General features: G+C 35.0%; 1 protein-coding gene across 2 annotated transcripts in view; it reads left to right on the forward strand.

The window, feature by feature from the left end:
* USP14 (ubiquitin specific peptidase 14) overlaps positions 1-13,826 on the forward strand; it is a 44,845-nt gene that overhangs the window by 15,143 nt on the left and 15,876 nt on the right. The window contains exons 4-6 of one of the 2 annotated variants that reach the window (XM_026496060.4): positions 2,555-2,659; positions 3,734-3,837; positions 10,997-11,055. In XM_026496060.4, coding sequence (XP_026351845.1) covers positions 2,555-2,659; positions 3,734-3,837; positions 10,997-11,055 — 268 coding nt within the window. The remainder of the gene's footprint in view (positions 1-2,554; positions 2,660-3,733; positions 3,838-10,996; positions 11,056-13,826) is intronic. The other variant, XM_026496061.4, reaches the window with a different exon arrangement.

Raw genomic sequence — 13,826 nt, forward strand, 5'->3', positions numbered from 1 at the left:
TTAATTCTAGAGTGCTGTCTCTAGTGCTGTTTTCTCTTTTCCCCCCCCTGGTATTGGCAAATTGTGGTTTCTCTCTCGCTTTCTTCATTATGTACCCAGAGATTTGTCAATTTCATTGATTACACCCCCCCCCAAAAGAATCAACGTTTGCTTGTTCTTTTATCATTTTACTGATTTCACTTCTTTGCTTTATTTCCTTCTTTTACTTTGGTTTTCACGTATGCTTTTTCTAGCTTCTTATGGTAGAATCTTAATTTATTTTACACCTTTTTGTTTACTGTTTTTATCTTCTGCCCAGTTTTCTATGGTGTTTGCTTTACTGATTTTTATTTATTTATTTTTTTTGCATGCTTCTCTATAGTGTAACCTTTTTCTCCATTGTTTCCTTTTAAATTTTGACTGGTAATGTTTTACAGAAGTTTTCAAGATATGTGTAGTAACATTAGTCCTTTCATCTTTTATGTCAATTTTAGAAAATATTCCAGCAAAGCAAGATTTTTTAATTCACTTACATGATTTTGTAATTAGTTGTTTTATTTATTTATTTTAAAAGATTCATTTATTTTAGAAAGTGCGAGTGCATGCATACAAGTTGGGGGAGGGGCAGAGGGAGAGACTCTTCAAGCACTAAGTGTGGAGCCCATCGTTGTGGGGCTCAGTCTCACCATCCATGAGATCATGACCTGAGCTGAAACCAGAGTCAGATGCTTAACCCACTGAGCCACCAGGCGCCCTTTGTTTTATTTTTTAAATCTTTAATTTGTAATTCATTTTGGGTATGGCATACCAGGAAATGGAGGACTGATGATATTTTTTTCTAAATTATTATCCAGTTTTTCTCAACATTCTTCATTGTATAATCTGTTTTCTTACCTTAAATGGTGTTGTTTTAGTCTTTATCCTTTTTAAGAAATTTCTTAGCTGTTATTATGGGTATAAATTTGGTACACGAATGAATCATTTTGTGAAGTTTCAAAAAATTAAATTTATATAATAATTTGGAATCACATCTTTACAGTAATTTTTTCTGTCTAGAAACTGGTCCTGACTTTCAGTTTATTATTTGGGTGTTTTTTATATCCTTAAGTTAAAGCTTTATAGTTTTCTTATTAAAGTATTACATATATTTTGTTATATTTACTCTTAGATATTTACTGATATTCCTTCTTTTCTGTCATATTTCTAACAGACTATTTGCCTAGTACATTCTTAAATATTTGGTTTTCCTGAGATAGTAGTCTTTAGAAAAAGATTCTTTAGTGATGGTTTAGTATTCCTTTGCTATTATCTCACGGAAAGTTCAAGTAACAATAACAGGTGATAGAATGAAGGTTACTGGATTTCAGCATAGGTGCTCTCAGGACTGAGTTTGTTATCCTTATTAATTTTCTTTTTAAAAAAAATTCTTTTAAGATTTTATTTTTAAGTAATCTCTACACCCAACATGGGGCTCAAACTTAACAACCCTGAGATCAAGAGTCACATGCCCTACTGACTAAAAGCCAGTCGGGCACCCCAGGCCTTATTAATTTTCTAATTTTAATCCTCCTCTGCAAATTTTTTATCTTCTCTTACTGTCTTTTTTTCTTCTTAAAACTCCACTTCTGGCTTTTTTTTTTTTTTTTTAAACCTCCCTACTCCTTTCGTTTGTCTTATGTGTTTGTCTTCCATAGTAAGATATTGTTAACATTTCAGTATTATGTGATTTAAGGAGACAGGGTCTTCATTGTTTTTCTGTTGTATGGAATGTTATGTATGTGTTGAATGTAAATATTCCCTTAGGTTAATGATGTAGAATTATAAAATTGGATATTTTGATCTAATTTATGTGTTTGGTGTGATATTTTTCAATAATGGAGGGTTTGGTGCTCTCAAAATAATTCTATTCCATTGTAAATAATTGTTACAGTTATACAATAGACATTGACAGAAAGAATGCTATCTGCACTTTGTTTTGGGGAGAAATAATTCCACTATATGATCGTTTCGAGAATTCCCTCCCCTCCAGTATTGTAAACATTCTCCACTGTCTTTATGACAGTATTTTATTTTTCCCCTAGCTTCATTGAAGTATAATTTATATGGATTAAAATTCACCTATTTTTCGTGTGCAGTTTGATTTTGGTTAGTTTCATACAGTCACATAACCACCACCACAATCAGGATACAGAAGTTCCACCATTCTGAAAAGTTTCCTTGTGCCCCTTTGCATATAAGCAGGTGACCTCTGGCCTAAAGCAGCCACTTCAGTACTTTTTTTAAACTGTTAGTGATTTTTAGTATATTGACAAGAGTTGTGGAACCTTCACAATCTAATTTTAGAACATTTCCATCACCCCAGAAAGAAACAGGTGTCTGTTTAAAGTCACTCCCTCTTCCCACCTTTAGCCCTAGCAGTCACTAGTCTACTTTGTGTGTCTGTAGATTTACCTACCTTTTCTGGCAAATACAAGCATACAATATGTTTTATTATTTTGTGTCTGGCTTCTTTCATTGGACATAAACATTATCAAATTTTGAGCATTTTTATGAAATTAAATTTTTTTTAAAACAGGGAATGACTCTACTAATGATGGGGTCAGCAGATGCTCTTCCTGAGGAACCCTCAGCTAAAACTGTCTTTGTAGAAGACATGACAGAAGAACAGTTAGCATCTGCGGTAAGATAGACCATGTTTTATATATTTGATTGCTGCAGTTACTAAGATGCCTTTTAGAAAGTAGCATCTAAATGTTTTGAAGTTTTGGGGCGCCTGGGTAGCTCAGTCGGTTAAGCGTCTGACTCTTGATTTTGGCTCAGGTCATGATCTCAGGGTCGGGGGCTCAGGCCCTGTGACGGGCTCCACCTCTGAGAGAGTCTGCTTGAGATTCTCTCCCTCTCTCTTTGCCCCTTCCCCCTGCTCGAGTGCACACACACTTTCTCTGAAATAAATCTTAAAAAAAAATAAGTGATTTGAAGACTTAATTGGTAATATCAAGATGTGTGTTTTTGTTTATTTATTTTAAAGATTTTATTTATTTAGAACACATTTGTGAGTTGGGGGGAGAGGGAGAGTGAGAATCTCCAGCATACTCCACACTGAGCGTGGAGCCTGACCTGGGGCTCCCCAAGATGTGTGTTTTAGAAGTAAAAGATTTTATTTATGAAGTTGGCTTGAAGGGTCCTTGGATAATTCAATGTAAAGTCAAATTGTGTCTTTAATAAATAAGCGTCGGGCAGTGCTAACAGTGCTATTATTTTATGGGAAAACAGGCTCAAAGAGGATAACTAGTTTAAATGGTGGGATGTTAAAATTCTTAAAACTTTACTTGGCTGGAAATACATACAATTTATCCTTAATTCCAACATTGGTTTAGAAAACTGGTCAACACAAACTTGTCGACTGTTTTTTTTTTTTTTTTTTTTACCATCCAGCATTTTTATAGTATTATTTTCTTTTTTTGAAGTGTTTCTGTGTATACTTTGTCACCCCGTTCTAATGATAAACCTTCAAAGGGGGGGGGCAAGACTGATATGATTGTTCATTTATTATTTTTGAGAAGGGAATTAAAACAATGTTTGTCAACATAATGCAAGTAAACATTTCTGTTAGGAGTATAAAACATTGTTACTTTTGGGTAAAGTTGGAATATAAATTGGTATGAGTTGGTAAGTTATACTTCACAGTGAACTTTAGTGATTTTATATATGCTATGTCCTTTTTTAAAAATGTGTTAATCCTTGTCCTTATCAGATGGAATTACCGTGTGGATTGACAAACCTTGGTAACACTTGTTACATGAATGCTACGGTTCAGTGTATTCGTTCTGTGCCTGAACTCAAAGATGCCCTTAAAAGGTAAGACAGAAGAGAAATGTGAGTCCTTTTGGTGGGTAAGGGAGGTTCACATTGGGGGTGAGTAGTGGTTTGTGTATAATTTTTTAGCAGCTTTACTGAGATACTCATTTATTGTACAGTTCATCCTTTTAAGGTATTCATTTAAATGGTGTTTATTCACAAGGTTGTACGGCCATCACCACAGTCTGATTTTAGGTTCTTTTCTTACCCCCACCCTGAAAGAAACCTTATATTCATAAGCAGTCACTCATTTTACCCTTCCCACCTCTAGCTCTAGGCAACCATTTATCTACTTTCTGTCTTAAAGATTTGCCTATTCTGCACATTTCATATAAATGGAATCATACAATGGATGACTTTTTGTGACTGGTTTCTTTTACTCAGCGTAATATTTTCTGGGTTTATTAGTGTTGCAGTCTGTATCAGTGCTTCATCCCTTTTTATGTCTGAATAATATTCCAGTATTGATGGACAGACCACATTTTGTTAATCTGTACATCTGTTGATAAACATTTGATTCGTTTCCATTTTGTAGCTCCTTTGAGTAACGTTACTATGAACGTTCAAGGACAAGTTTTTGTGCAGACCAGTTGTTTTCATTTCTTTTGGTTATGAGTGGATTGCTTGGCCATATGGTAACTGTTAAACAGCGTTTTGAGGAATGCCAAACTGCTAGGCACCATTTTCTGTTCTCAGCGCCAGTGTAAGGGCGTTCCAGTTTCTCCATCTCCATGCCAATCTTGTTATTGTATGTCTTTGATGGTAGTCATCCTAAGGGTAAAGTGGTATCTCACCGTAGTTGTCATTTGCATTTACGTAATGACTAGTGATGTTGAGCATCCTTTCATGTGCTTACTGGCTTGAATATCTTCTTTGGAGAAATGTTTGTTTAAATCCTTTGCCTGTGTTTTAAATGGTTTGCCTTTTTATTACTCAGTTATAAGTGTTCTTTCTATATTCTGGATACAAGTCCTTTTTCAGATAGAAAATTTGCAAATATTTTCTTTCATTTTGTGAGTTGTCTTTACTTTCTCGATGTTGTTGTTTTGTTAACACAAAAGTTTTTATTTTTGATGAATTTAATTTTTCTTTTGTTTGTGTTTTGTGTGTTTGTGTATCTTATGTATGAAACCATTGCCTAATCCTAGGTCACAAATATTTACTCCTATTTTTTTTTTTAAGAGCTATACAGTTTTAGTTCTTAAATTTAGGTCTCTGATCCATTTTTATTCTGATACATTTTTAGTTAATTTTTATGTATAGTGGGGAGTTGATATCCCATCCTTTTGCAAATGCATATCCAGTTTTTCGAGTACCATTTGTTGAAGACTACTGTTTTCCCTGTAGAATTGCCCTAGCACCTTTACTGAAAATCATTTGACTATATGATGTATGTAATATATATTTCTGGATCCTCAATTCTAGTTTAGAAATAAATACACTGATTTGTATTGATTTGTCCAGTGCTAGTAATGGTTTTACTAAGAAGTAAAACTTTTTTTTAAGCCATTATACAAAAAAAAAAGAGTAAACAATTTATCCATGTTTTGATGGCCTATGAAATAGTCTATAAATGAGAATCCCTTCTCAGTGAGTATAAATATGGAACTTAAAAAATATGACTTAATTCTGACTAAGTTTATTACAACTGTCTTGTTATATACATTGCCACTTCTTAATGTAGGTTAGAATTCTAAACTGCAATTTGGATTCTTAGCCAGCTTTATGAATGTTAATTCCCCCTCTGTCCCCTTAGTGGCTTGGGCAATGCTTTGATAGAACTGAGCAGTAGAGAGGAGAGAGAAGGATTATGCAGAAACCTGAGAGTAACTGAAGGATTTCTAAATTTCTCTGGTGAATACTTGTCAGGTACTTACGAAGTTGCCTGATTGTAGCTGATATCGTTATTAATGTGCAAGACGCAGGACCTGTCTTCCAGGCACTTATGGTCTTCATTGAGAAAGGCTGTCAAGTTTGTACTGTTTCAGAATTGCTTTAATGGGAAATGTTGAAGTCAAAATTATTTTTCCTCAGGGGTTTGTAGTTATTTCTCCACTACTTTCGTGTGCCCATAGTTACTGATGAGAGATCTAACATCAGTCTTATTTCTTGATTCTTTTCTGTTAATAACTTTTAGGGTTTTTTCTTTATTTTTATTTTTCATAGTTTTCCAGTAGGGTAGGTGTGGGGTTTTCTTTATCTCATTTAGTGCTAAGTGAGCATTTTTTTTTAAAAGATTTTATTTATTTATTTATTTTTTAATAATGATTTTTTATTATATTATGTTAGTCACCATACAGTACATCCCCGGTTTTCGATGTAAGGCTCGATGATTCATTAGTTGTGTATAACACCCAGTGTACCATGCAATATGTGCCCTCCTTACTACCCATCACCGGTCTATCCCATTCCCCCACCCCCCTCCCCTCTGTAGCCCTCAGTTTGTTTCTCATAGTCCATAGTCTTTCATGTTTCATTCCCCCTTCTGATTACCCCCCCTTTCTTTATCCCTTTCTTCCCCTACTGATCATCCTAGTTCTTATGTTCCATAGATGAGAGAAATCATATGATAGTTGTCTTTCTCTGCTTGACTTATTTCACTAAGCATTATCTCCTCCAGTGCCGTCCATGTTGTAGCAAATGTTGAGAACTCATAAAGATTTTATTTATTTTTTTTGTGAGAGAAAGTGTGTGTGTGTGTGTGTGTGTGTGTGTGCGCGCGCGTGCGTGCACAGTTGGGGGAAAGGGGCAGAGGGAGAAGCAGACTCCCCGCTGAGCAGGGAGCCTGATGCGGGCCTGAATCCCAGGACCCTGAGATCATGACCTGAGCTGAAGGCAGGTGCTTAACCGACTTGAGCCACCCAGGCTTCCTGAGTGAACACTTTCTTGGCCGTTATTTCTTGAGAAAATGCTTCTCTCTTTTATCTAGCTTCCCTAATACTCTGAATAGTAGAATTTCTGGATCTATTTTTATGTTTCTTTTTTTTTCTCTGCACTTTTAATTTTTTAATTTTTATGTGCTGTGTTCCAGAAAAGTGCCTCAGTTCTGTTTTATATTTTACTCATTTGTGCATTAGCATTGTTTCACAGCTGCTTATTTATCACAAGCTTCTTTTCTTTAATCTCCTGTTCTTAATTTTGGATGATTCCTGCTTTGATTTCTCTGAGGCTCTGAAGTACTCTTATTTAAAGTACTCTTATTTAAACCCCAGTTTGGTCCTTTTACTTTTAACTCTGTTCTCTTTAGATGTAAGGATTGACCTGTCATTTGTTTGAAGATTGTGTACTTAGGCAGCCACGTTCTCTTACTTCTGTCCCAATTGCAAGTGATCTAATGAGCATCTCGCTCGGCAGCTCCCTGCCCTAGAAGGTGGCACTTGGGACAGACGTGCCTTTCTTCCAAGACTTCCTGTGTACTTTTTTCATCTATGATACCTTCTAGCTTCTATTCCAAGGAGAACACTTTCATGTTTTAGAGTTCTTTCTCTGAGTTTTGTATAAGCAGGGGAGATTTCATCTGGTTGATTCAGTTTTCTTGAAACAAGATGAAGTATTTTATGAATGAATGCTCAGTTTTTATAAGAGGTTGGAAACCCTTGTACTTAACTAACTTAATACAAGAGGACATGGATGGGGTTGTATGTCTTTGGAAAAATGACACTAACTGATAAAATAGGAATGAAAGAAGAGAGGAAAATTTCCATGGAAGGTGTTTTACAACTGGTGATACTGAAGCTCATCCTTAAATACTTAAGAATTTTTATTTGGCAGGTTCTGGAGAGTGGGATGTATGTTGTAAAGGCTAGAAGGGAAATAGACTGGGTTGGCTGAAGAGGCAATGAGGGCCAAGACCCAGAGCTGCAGGTAAAATCTGGTTTGCTTGATGCCGCCCTATAGTGGAACTTCATGATAATGTAGGAGTTCTGAATTTAGAACTTTAAGTGAAAAGCGTATATGGTAAAAATTACCCTTAAATTCTATGAATTACTTAAAAAAACAGTATCTCATGGCCATATTTTTATCTTAATGGAGATTGGCAAGGCATCGCTTGGTAAGTACCACATAGTTTTTTCATTAGCAATTAGTAGGTTGTTATTTTACTCTCATTTTCAGATTTGTATAGGAATGATCTGTTCTTGATAGAACTTAACTATAAAAGTGGTTGGACCCAGGCTTTTGGGGGGGGGGCGTTTTAAATGTACATTTTCTGTGTCTAAATATTAGAGTCAGTTTTTTAAATTTGTTTTCCTTTGAATTTGTCCTTATGTCTTTAAGATATTTTAGCATAAGAATTCTCTATTTTGGACTTGTATTCTCCTCCCATTTTCATTTCTTACTTGCATATATATAAATATATGTATATATATATAAATTTCCCCTTGATTATCTTGCCAGAGGTTTGTGTATTTTATTTTTCACAGGTATCAGCTATTAGATTTATTCAGTCACTTCTTTCCATTGTCTGACTCATCCTGCTATTTGTTTGCATTGGTTTGTTTTCCTTAGGCTGTTCTATTTTCTGAGTTCTTAAGTTGTATGCTTAGATCGCTTGTTCTTGTGTAGTAATGAGAATACTTAGTTTTGAGTTTTTGCTTCTATTCCCTGTTCATTAGATGAGGCTATTCAGATTTTTTTTTTTTTTTTAAAGATTTTATTTATTTATTTGACAGAGAGAGACAGCCAGCGAGAGAGGGAACACAAGCAGGGGGAGTGGGAGAGGAAGAAGCAGGCTCATAGCGGAGGAGCCTGATGTGGGACTCGATCCCAGAACGCCGGGATCACGCCCTGAGCCGAAGGCAGACGCTTAACCGCTGTGCCACCCAGGCGCCCCTTGTTTTGTTTTTTAAACACTATAAAATCTCTTCCTTTTAACCCCAAATTTGTTTTTAATTACTGACATACAGACATTAACATACAGAAAAGTGTACGAATGAATTATCCCAGAGGGAACACATTTGTATAACCAACACAAACAGAACCCTATCAGCTTCTTAAAATCCCCTCACAACTCTCCCTTCCTGATTGCTACTCCATCACTCTGTTCAAAATTGTTAATGCTAATGTGACTTTTAACCTCATAGGTTAATTTTGCCTATTTGGAACTCTTTATGAACAGAAACATAGATTGTTCATTTGGGTCTAGCTCATTATTTTTGGCTTAACCATGTGTGTGTAGTTGTAGTTCATTCATGTTCATGCCATTGTATGCACAAATGTACTACCAAATAATTATCCATTTTTCTGTTGGTGAATGTTTGGGTTGAGCTGATATATGATTGATGTGAATATTTCACAGATGGTAGAAAAGCCAAGGCATCCTCTTTTTGTAGGTGATAAAGTATTAATTACACATTAAGTTGATGAATTATATTTGGATTTTCTGTATCATTACTTAACTCTTATATATTGTTGACTTAATAAGACTAGAAAAGGTACTTTTTTTTTTGGTCTGTAAAACCTCTCAGTATTTCTGTGCACATCTCAGTTCTCTTGTCAGTTCCTCCTTTTACTTTCTAACAGATTTTCTTTGTAAAGTTCAATTGTTAATATTATTTGGTTTATTGAATGGTTTTATCTTAATTAGGAATTAAATGTTTTCTTGGTGTAATGAGAGTTTTTTGTGGGAGGATGATATTAAATCACTCATGATTTTCCATTCTTAGGTATTAAAAAAAAAAGATAATTCATTAGTGTAGCCTTTGCCATTAATGTGGGAATAGTTAGAAATGTCACCCTGGAACTAGAAGTAAAATCAGTAACAACAGCAGTTGTGTCATTACATGCTTCACTGATCTTTTGGGATACGCTTGCTTTATTAGTACTTTATTTCAACTTCAGAAATGCCTTTTAGGTAGTTGTAAACTGTCTGAATGGGAAACTATTACGATTTTCACATTGAGAATGAACGTATGTAATTTAGACATCACTATGAGTTGTATATTGAAAAATTTAAAAAAACCTTGAGTCACAGCAATTTCCAAAAGATCTAAATAAACAAACAAAAAAGAAAAATAATATACAATTAAGAAGTTCTGTTTAACATATTTTCTGTGATCTCTTTCATTCTACTTACATAACACAGAGGTCTTTTTGTTTTTAAATCGAAATATTTACGTAGAGTAAATACCAAATATCTTGTGTTTGTGGGATCAGTTTTGATAAATGCGAATTCTCTATAACCCATTTTACAACTATAGAACATTTCCCTCATCCCAGGATGTTTTTGTTCTTGTACCTTTTCCCAGTCCTCATCCCCTCCACCGCCCAACTCTGCAAGCAGCTACTGATCTCTTACTAGTTTTCTGCATTCTGGAAGTGAAATGTACAGAATGTAACTTATTTTTGGTTTGGCTTAGTTGTTTGAAGTTTAGTGTTTAAAGTTTATCCATGTTACTGATGGTAAGGATAGTCTGGTTGCTCCACATTCTTGCCAATCTTAGTTGATTTCAATCTTTTTCATTTTAGTCCCTCCAGTGGGTGTGTGGTACATACGCATAGTTTTAATCATAGTGGATAGACAATCATTCCCCTACCTCCAGTGTGATATTATCTGAATGATAATTTCTGATCCTGTGTCATAGACATTGTGTGAGTGAATACTATAGTTTATTTCCTTTGGATGGCCAGTCCTTTGTGCTGTTGTGAATTAAATGAGAATTATAAATTGAAGGTGAATTTAGAAGTCATTTAATAGAAACACTGCAATGTATAGGTAGACTTGAAAATTAAGTGACTTACTTAATGTTACATAGCAAGTTAATGTTAAATGTAAGTGTATTGACTTTGATTTAATGTTTTTGACATAAGGCTGTTTTTCTTATTTCTGAAAGTATATTTTATTTTCTTTGTAATAATAAACATTAAGTGTGAAACAAAAATGTTTCACATTGTTTTCAGGATTTTTTTTTTTTAAATAAGATAGGAGAAAGAATTTAAATAGGCTTCATTCATCTAAATTCCCTTTTTACTTACTGTTCCTTTTTTGTACATATAATGCTTAAAGGAACAAGACCAGAAGGGAAGAAAATAGAAAGATGGGAACAACAACGCTGACAGAGTTGCAGTTGAGGGTGTCATCATAAGCTCTTTTAATTAGTTTCTTCCCTTTTGAGTTTCAGAATGAATTGAATCCTATTTAATCCTGCCTTAATGTTCCCAGGTATGCAGGTGCCTTGAGAGCTTCAGGGGAAATGGCTTCAGCACAGTATATTACTGCAGGTCAGTATCTTAAATATACTCCTTTCCGACAGGACGGTGTAGTTTCAGTAAATGTTATTTTTCACTCACAGTTTGTTTAGTAGCTTTCAGTTTACAAAATGTGTTTTGTAAAACATCATCTCATTAAAATTGGAGTACTTATACTTAATTTTAAGCAACTTAAGGACTTACTTTATTATCCAAATTATAAACCAATGATGTCTGTCTTTTCTGAAAAACAGTCTGAATTTTTTGGATTAAAGTTAATTTTAGCTTTAGGTTATATTAGTAAAATATATCTCTGGGGATATCCAGAGATAGTTTTTATTGTAGTTGATGCCACCATTGTAAGAGAGAGTCTTAGTGGGTGTTAGTGTAAGGAAATCGTGTATGAGGTATGAGGAGAGGATAGAAATAACTTACTTCTTCATTACATAAGACCATGTATTCTGTCCCCATTTGTTTTGGGCTAGTTTTACAAATGAATACTCTTAAGTCATTGGGTTAGGTCGATAGGGTATTTTTATAGCCATGCCTTTTTGGGGGCAGGGAGAACAGCTTTATTGAGATATAATTCACATCCCTTATAATTTACCCACTTAAACTGTACAATTCATTGTCTTTTAGTATATGCAGAGTTGTGCAGCCATCACCATAGTCAACTTTTAGAATGTTTTCATCACCTTGAAAAAGAAACTGTAACATTTAGCACTCAACCTGTTTTCTCCTCCCCACTCCCAGCCCTATGCAACTGCTACTCTACTGTCCATCTCAATATATTTGCCTGTTCTGGACTTTTGATATAAATGGAATTATACAGTATGTGGTCTTTTACTGGCTTCTTTCACTAAGAATGTTTTCAAGGTTCGTTCATATTGTAGTATGTATTAGTACTTTATTCCTTTCTATTGCTAAATAAGATTCTGTTGTAGGGATATATCACATTCCATTTGTCCTTTCACCTCTGATAGACATTTGGGTGGTTTCCACTTTTTGACTATGACATGTATTGCTGAAAAGTTGTGCAACCATTTCTGTGGACATAATGTTTTTATTTCTCTTGGGTATGTATCTGGGAGTGGAATTGCTGGGTCATATGGTAACTATATTTAACCTTTTGAGGAACTGTCAGACTGTTTTCCAAAGCAGTTGGCATCATTTTATATCTCCCATGAATGAGGTTTCCAGTTTCCCTTGATAATACTGGGTATTGTCTGTCTTTGATTATAACCAGCCTAGGGGTGTGAAGTGGTATCTCATTGTGGTCAGCTGTTAATTTGTAATACTATAAACAGTACGTTTCTTTGTGTCACTTGGAGTTAGAGATTTTCCTTTGGCCATTTTTTCCTGAAAGTAGATTTATTTTTTGAAATGAAGTTTTTAATGAGAAAAATATGATCACTTGTATCTAGTTTACTTGATCGCTTATGTATCTGAGAGTAACTTGGAATTTCAGGAGCCTCTCCAGTATCCTAGGAGTCTTGTAGTGAAGGGATGAAAGCTACTGTTCTTCATTTTTAAATTTTATTTTTTGCTAACTTTAAATTTAGCACAAAGAACAGTTCTGAGAATTCACCAGTTATTAACTTTTTGTCACATCTGGCTCATCATTCTCTGTAACCATGTTCTTTTTTTTTCCAAACTGTTTGAGTAAGGTACAGACATCCTGTCTTATTCCTGAATACTTCAGTATGTATTTCCCAAGAATAAGGACATTCATAACCACAAGACAATTACCATTTCTCAAAATCTAGGAGTTTAACATGGATAAAGTACTCTAAAATACAGACTACTTAAATTTGGCAGTTGACCCAGTATTGCCCATTATAAAGTTGTTTCTCTTTTTTGGTTTGGGAGCTGGTTTAGGATCACATATTGATTGCATTCGGTTGTCATGTCCTACTAGTCTCTCTCAGTGTACAGTGAGTGCATTTTTGACCTTTTTCTTTTAAACTGATGAAATACTTTGAGATGCTCTGTTTATGGTATATATTAAATCCTAAATCTTTTTTTATTTTGAGTAATGTATTACCTTAAAGTTTTATTACAATTATTACAATTTAGGCCTTTTTATTTTAATTTTATTTTTTAATTTTATTTTTTTAAAGATTTTATTTATTTATTTGACACAGAGACCGCCAGTGAGAGAGACAGCCAGGGAGAGAGAGACAAGCAGGGGGAGTGGGAGAGGAAGAAGCAGGCTTCCAGCAGAGGAGCCTGATGTGGGGCTCGATCCCAGGACTCTGGGATCACGCCCCGAGCCAAAGGCAGACGCTTAACGACTGAGCCACCTAGGTGCCCCGAGGCCTTTTTATTTTAAAAAACATTAGATTGGTAGTGATACATGATTTTAGCTGTCCCTCCCCGCCAAAATTTTTTTGTAAAGATTATTTATTTGTAAGAGAGCACACCTGCACACAATCAGGGAGAGCAGCAGAGGGAGAGGGAGAAGCAGGCTCTCCATTGAGCAGGGAGCCCGATGTGGTGGGGCTCAGTCCCAGGACACAGGGATCATGACTGGAGCCGAAGGCAGATGCTTAACTGAGCTACCCAGGGACCCCTCAAAAATATTTTTGAACACCACATTTAGTTGTCTTATTTGGGAACATTTTATTAAACACTGGGTTTGTGCTGAGATGTAGTATTTGCTGGGCTTCAGTTTGTATAATAATGGTAGATAACATTTCACCTATTAGTTAACAAAACAAGTCCAGTTAGGCTAGACTAGAATTTTGCTGTACCATGAAGTAAGGGCAAGGTGTGATAGCTAGGAAGTCAGCAGAGGAAGAGTA

Source organism: Ursus arctos, unplaced genomic scaffold (assembly GCF_023065955.2).
Source record: "Ursus arctos isolate Adak ecotype North America unplaced genomic scaffold, UrsArc2.0 scaffold_17, whole genome shotgun sequence".
Classification (NCBI taxonomy): domain Eukaryota; kingdom Metazoa; phylum Chordata; class Mammalia; order Carnivora; family Ursidae; genus Ursus; species Ursus arctos.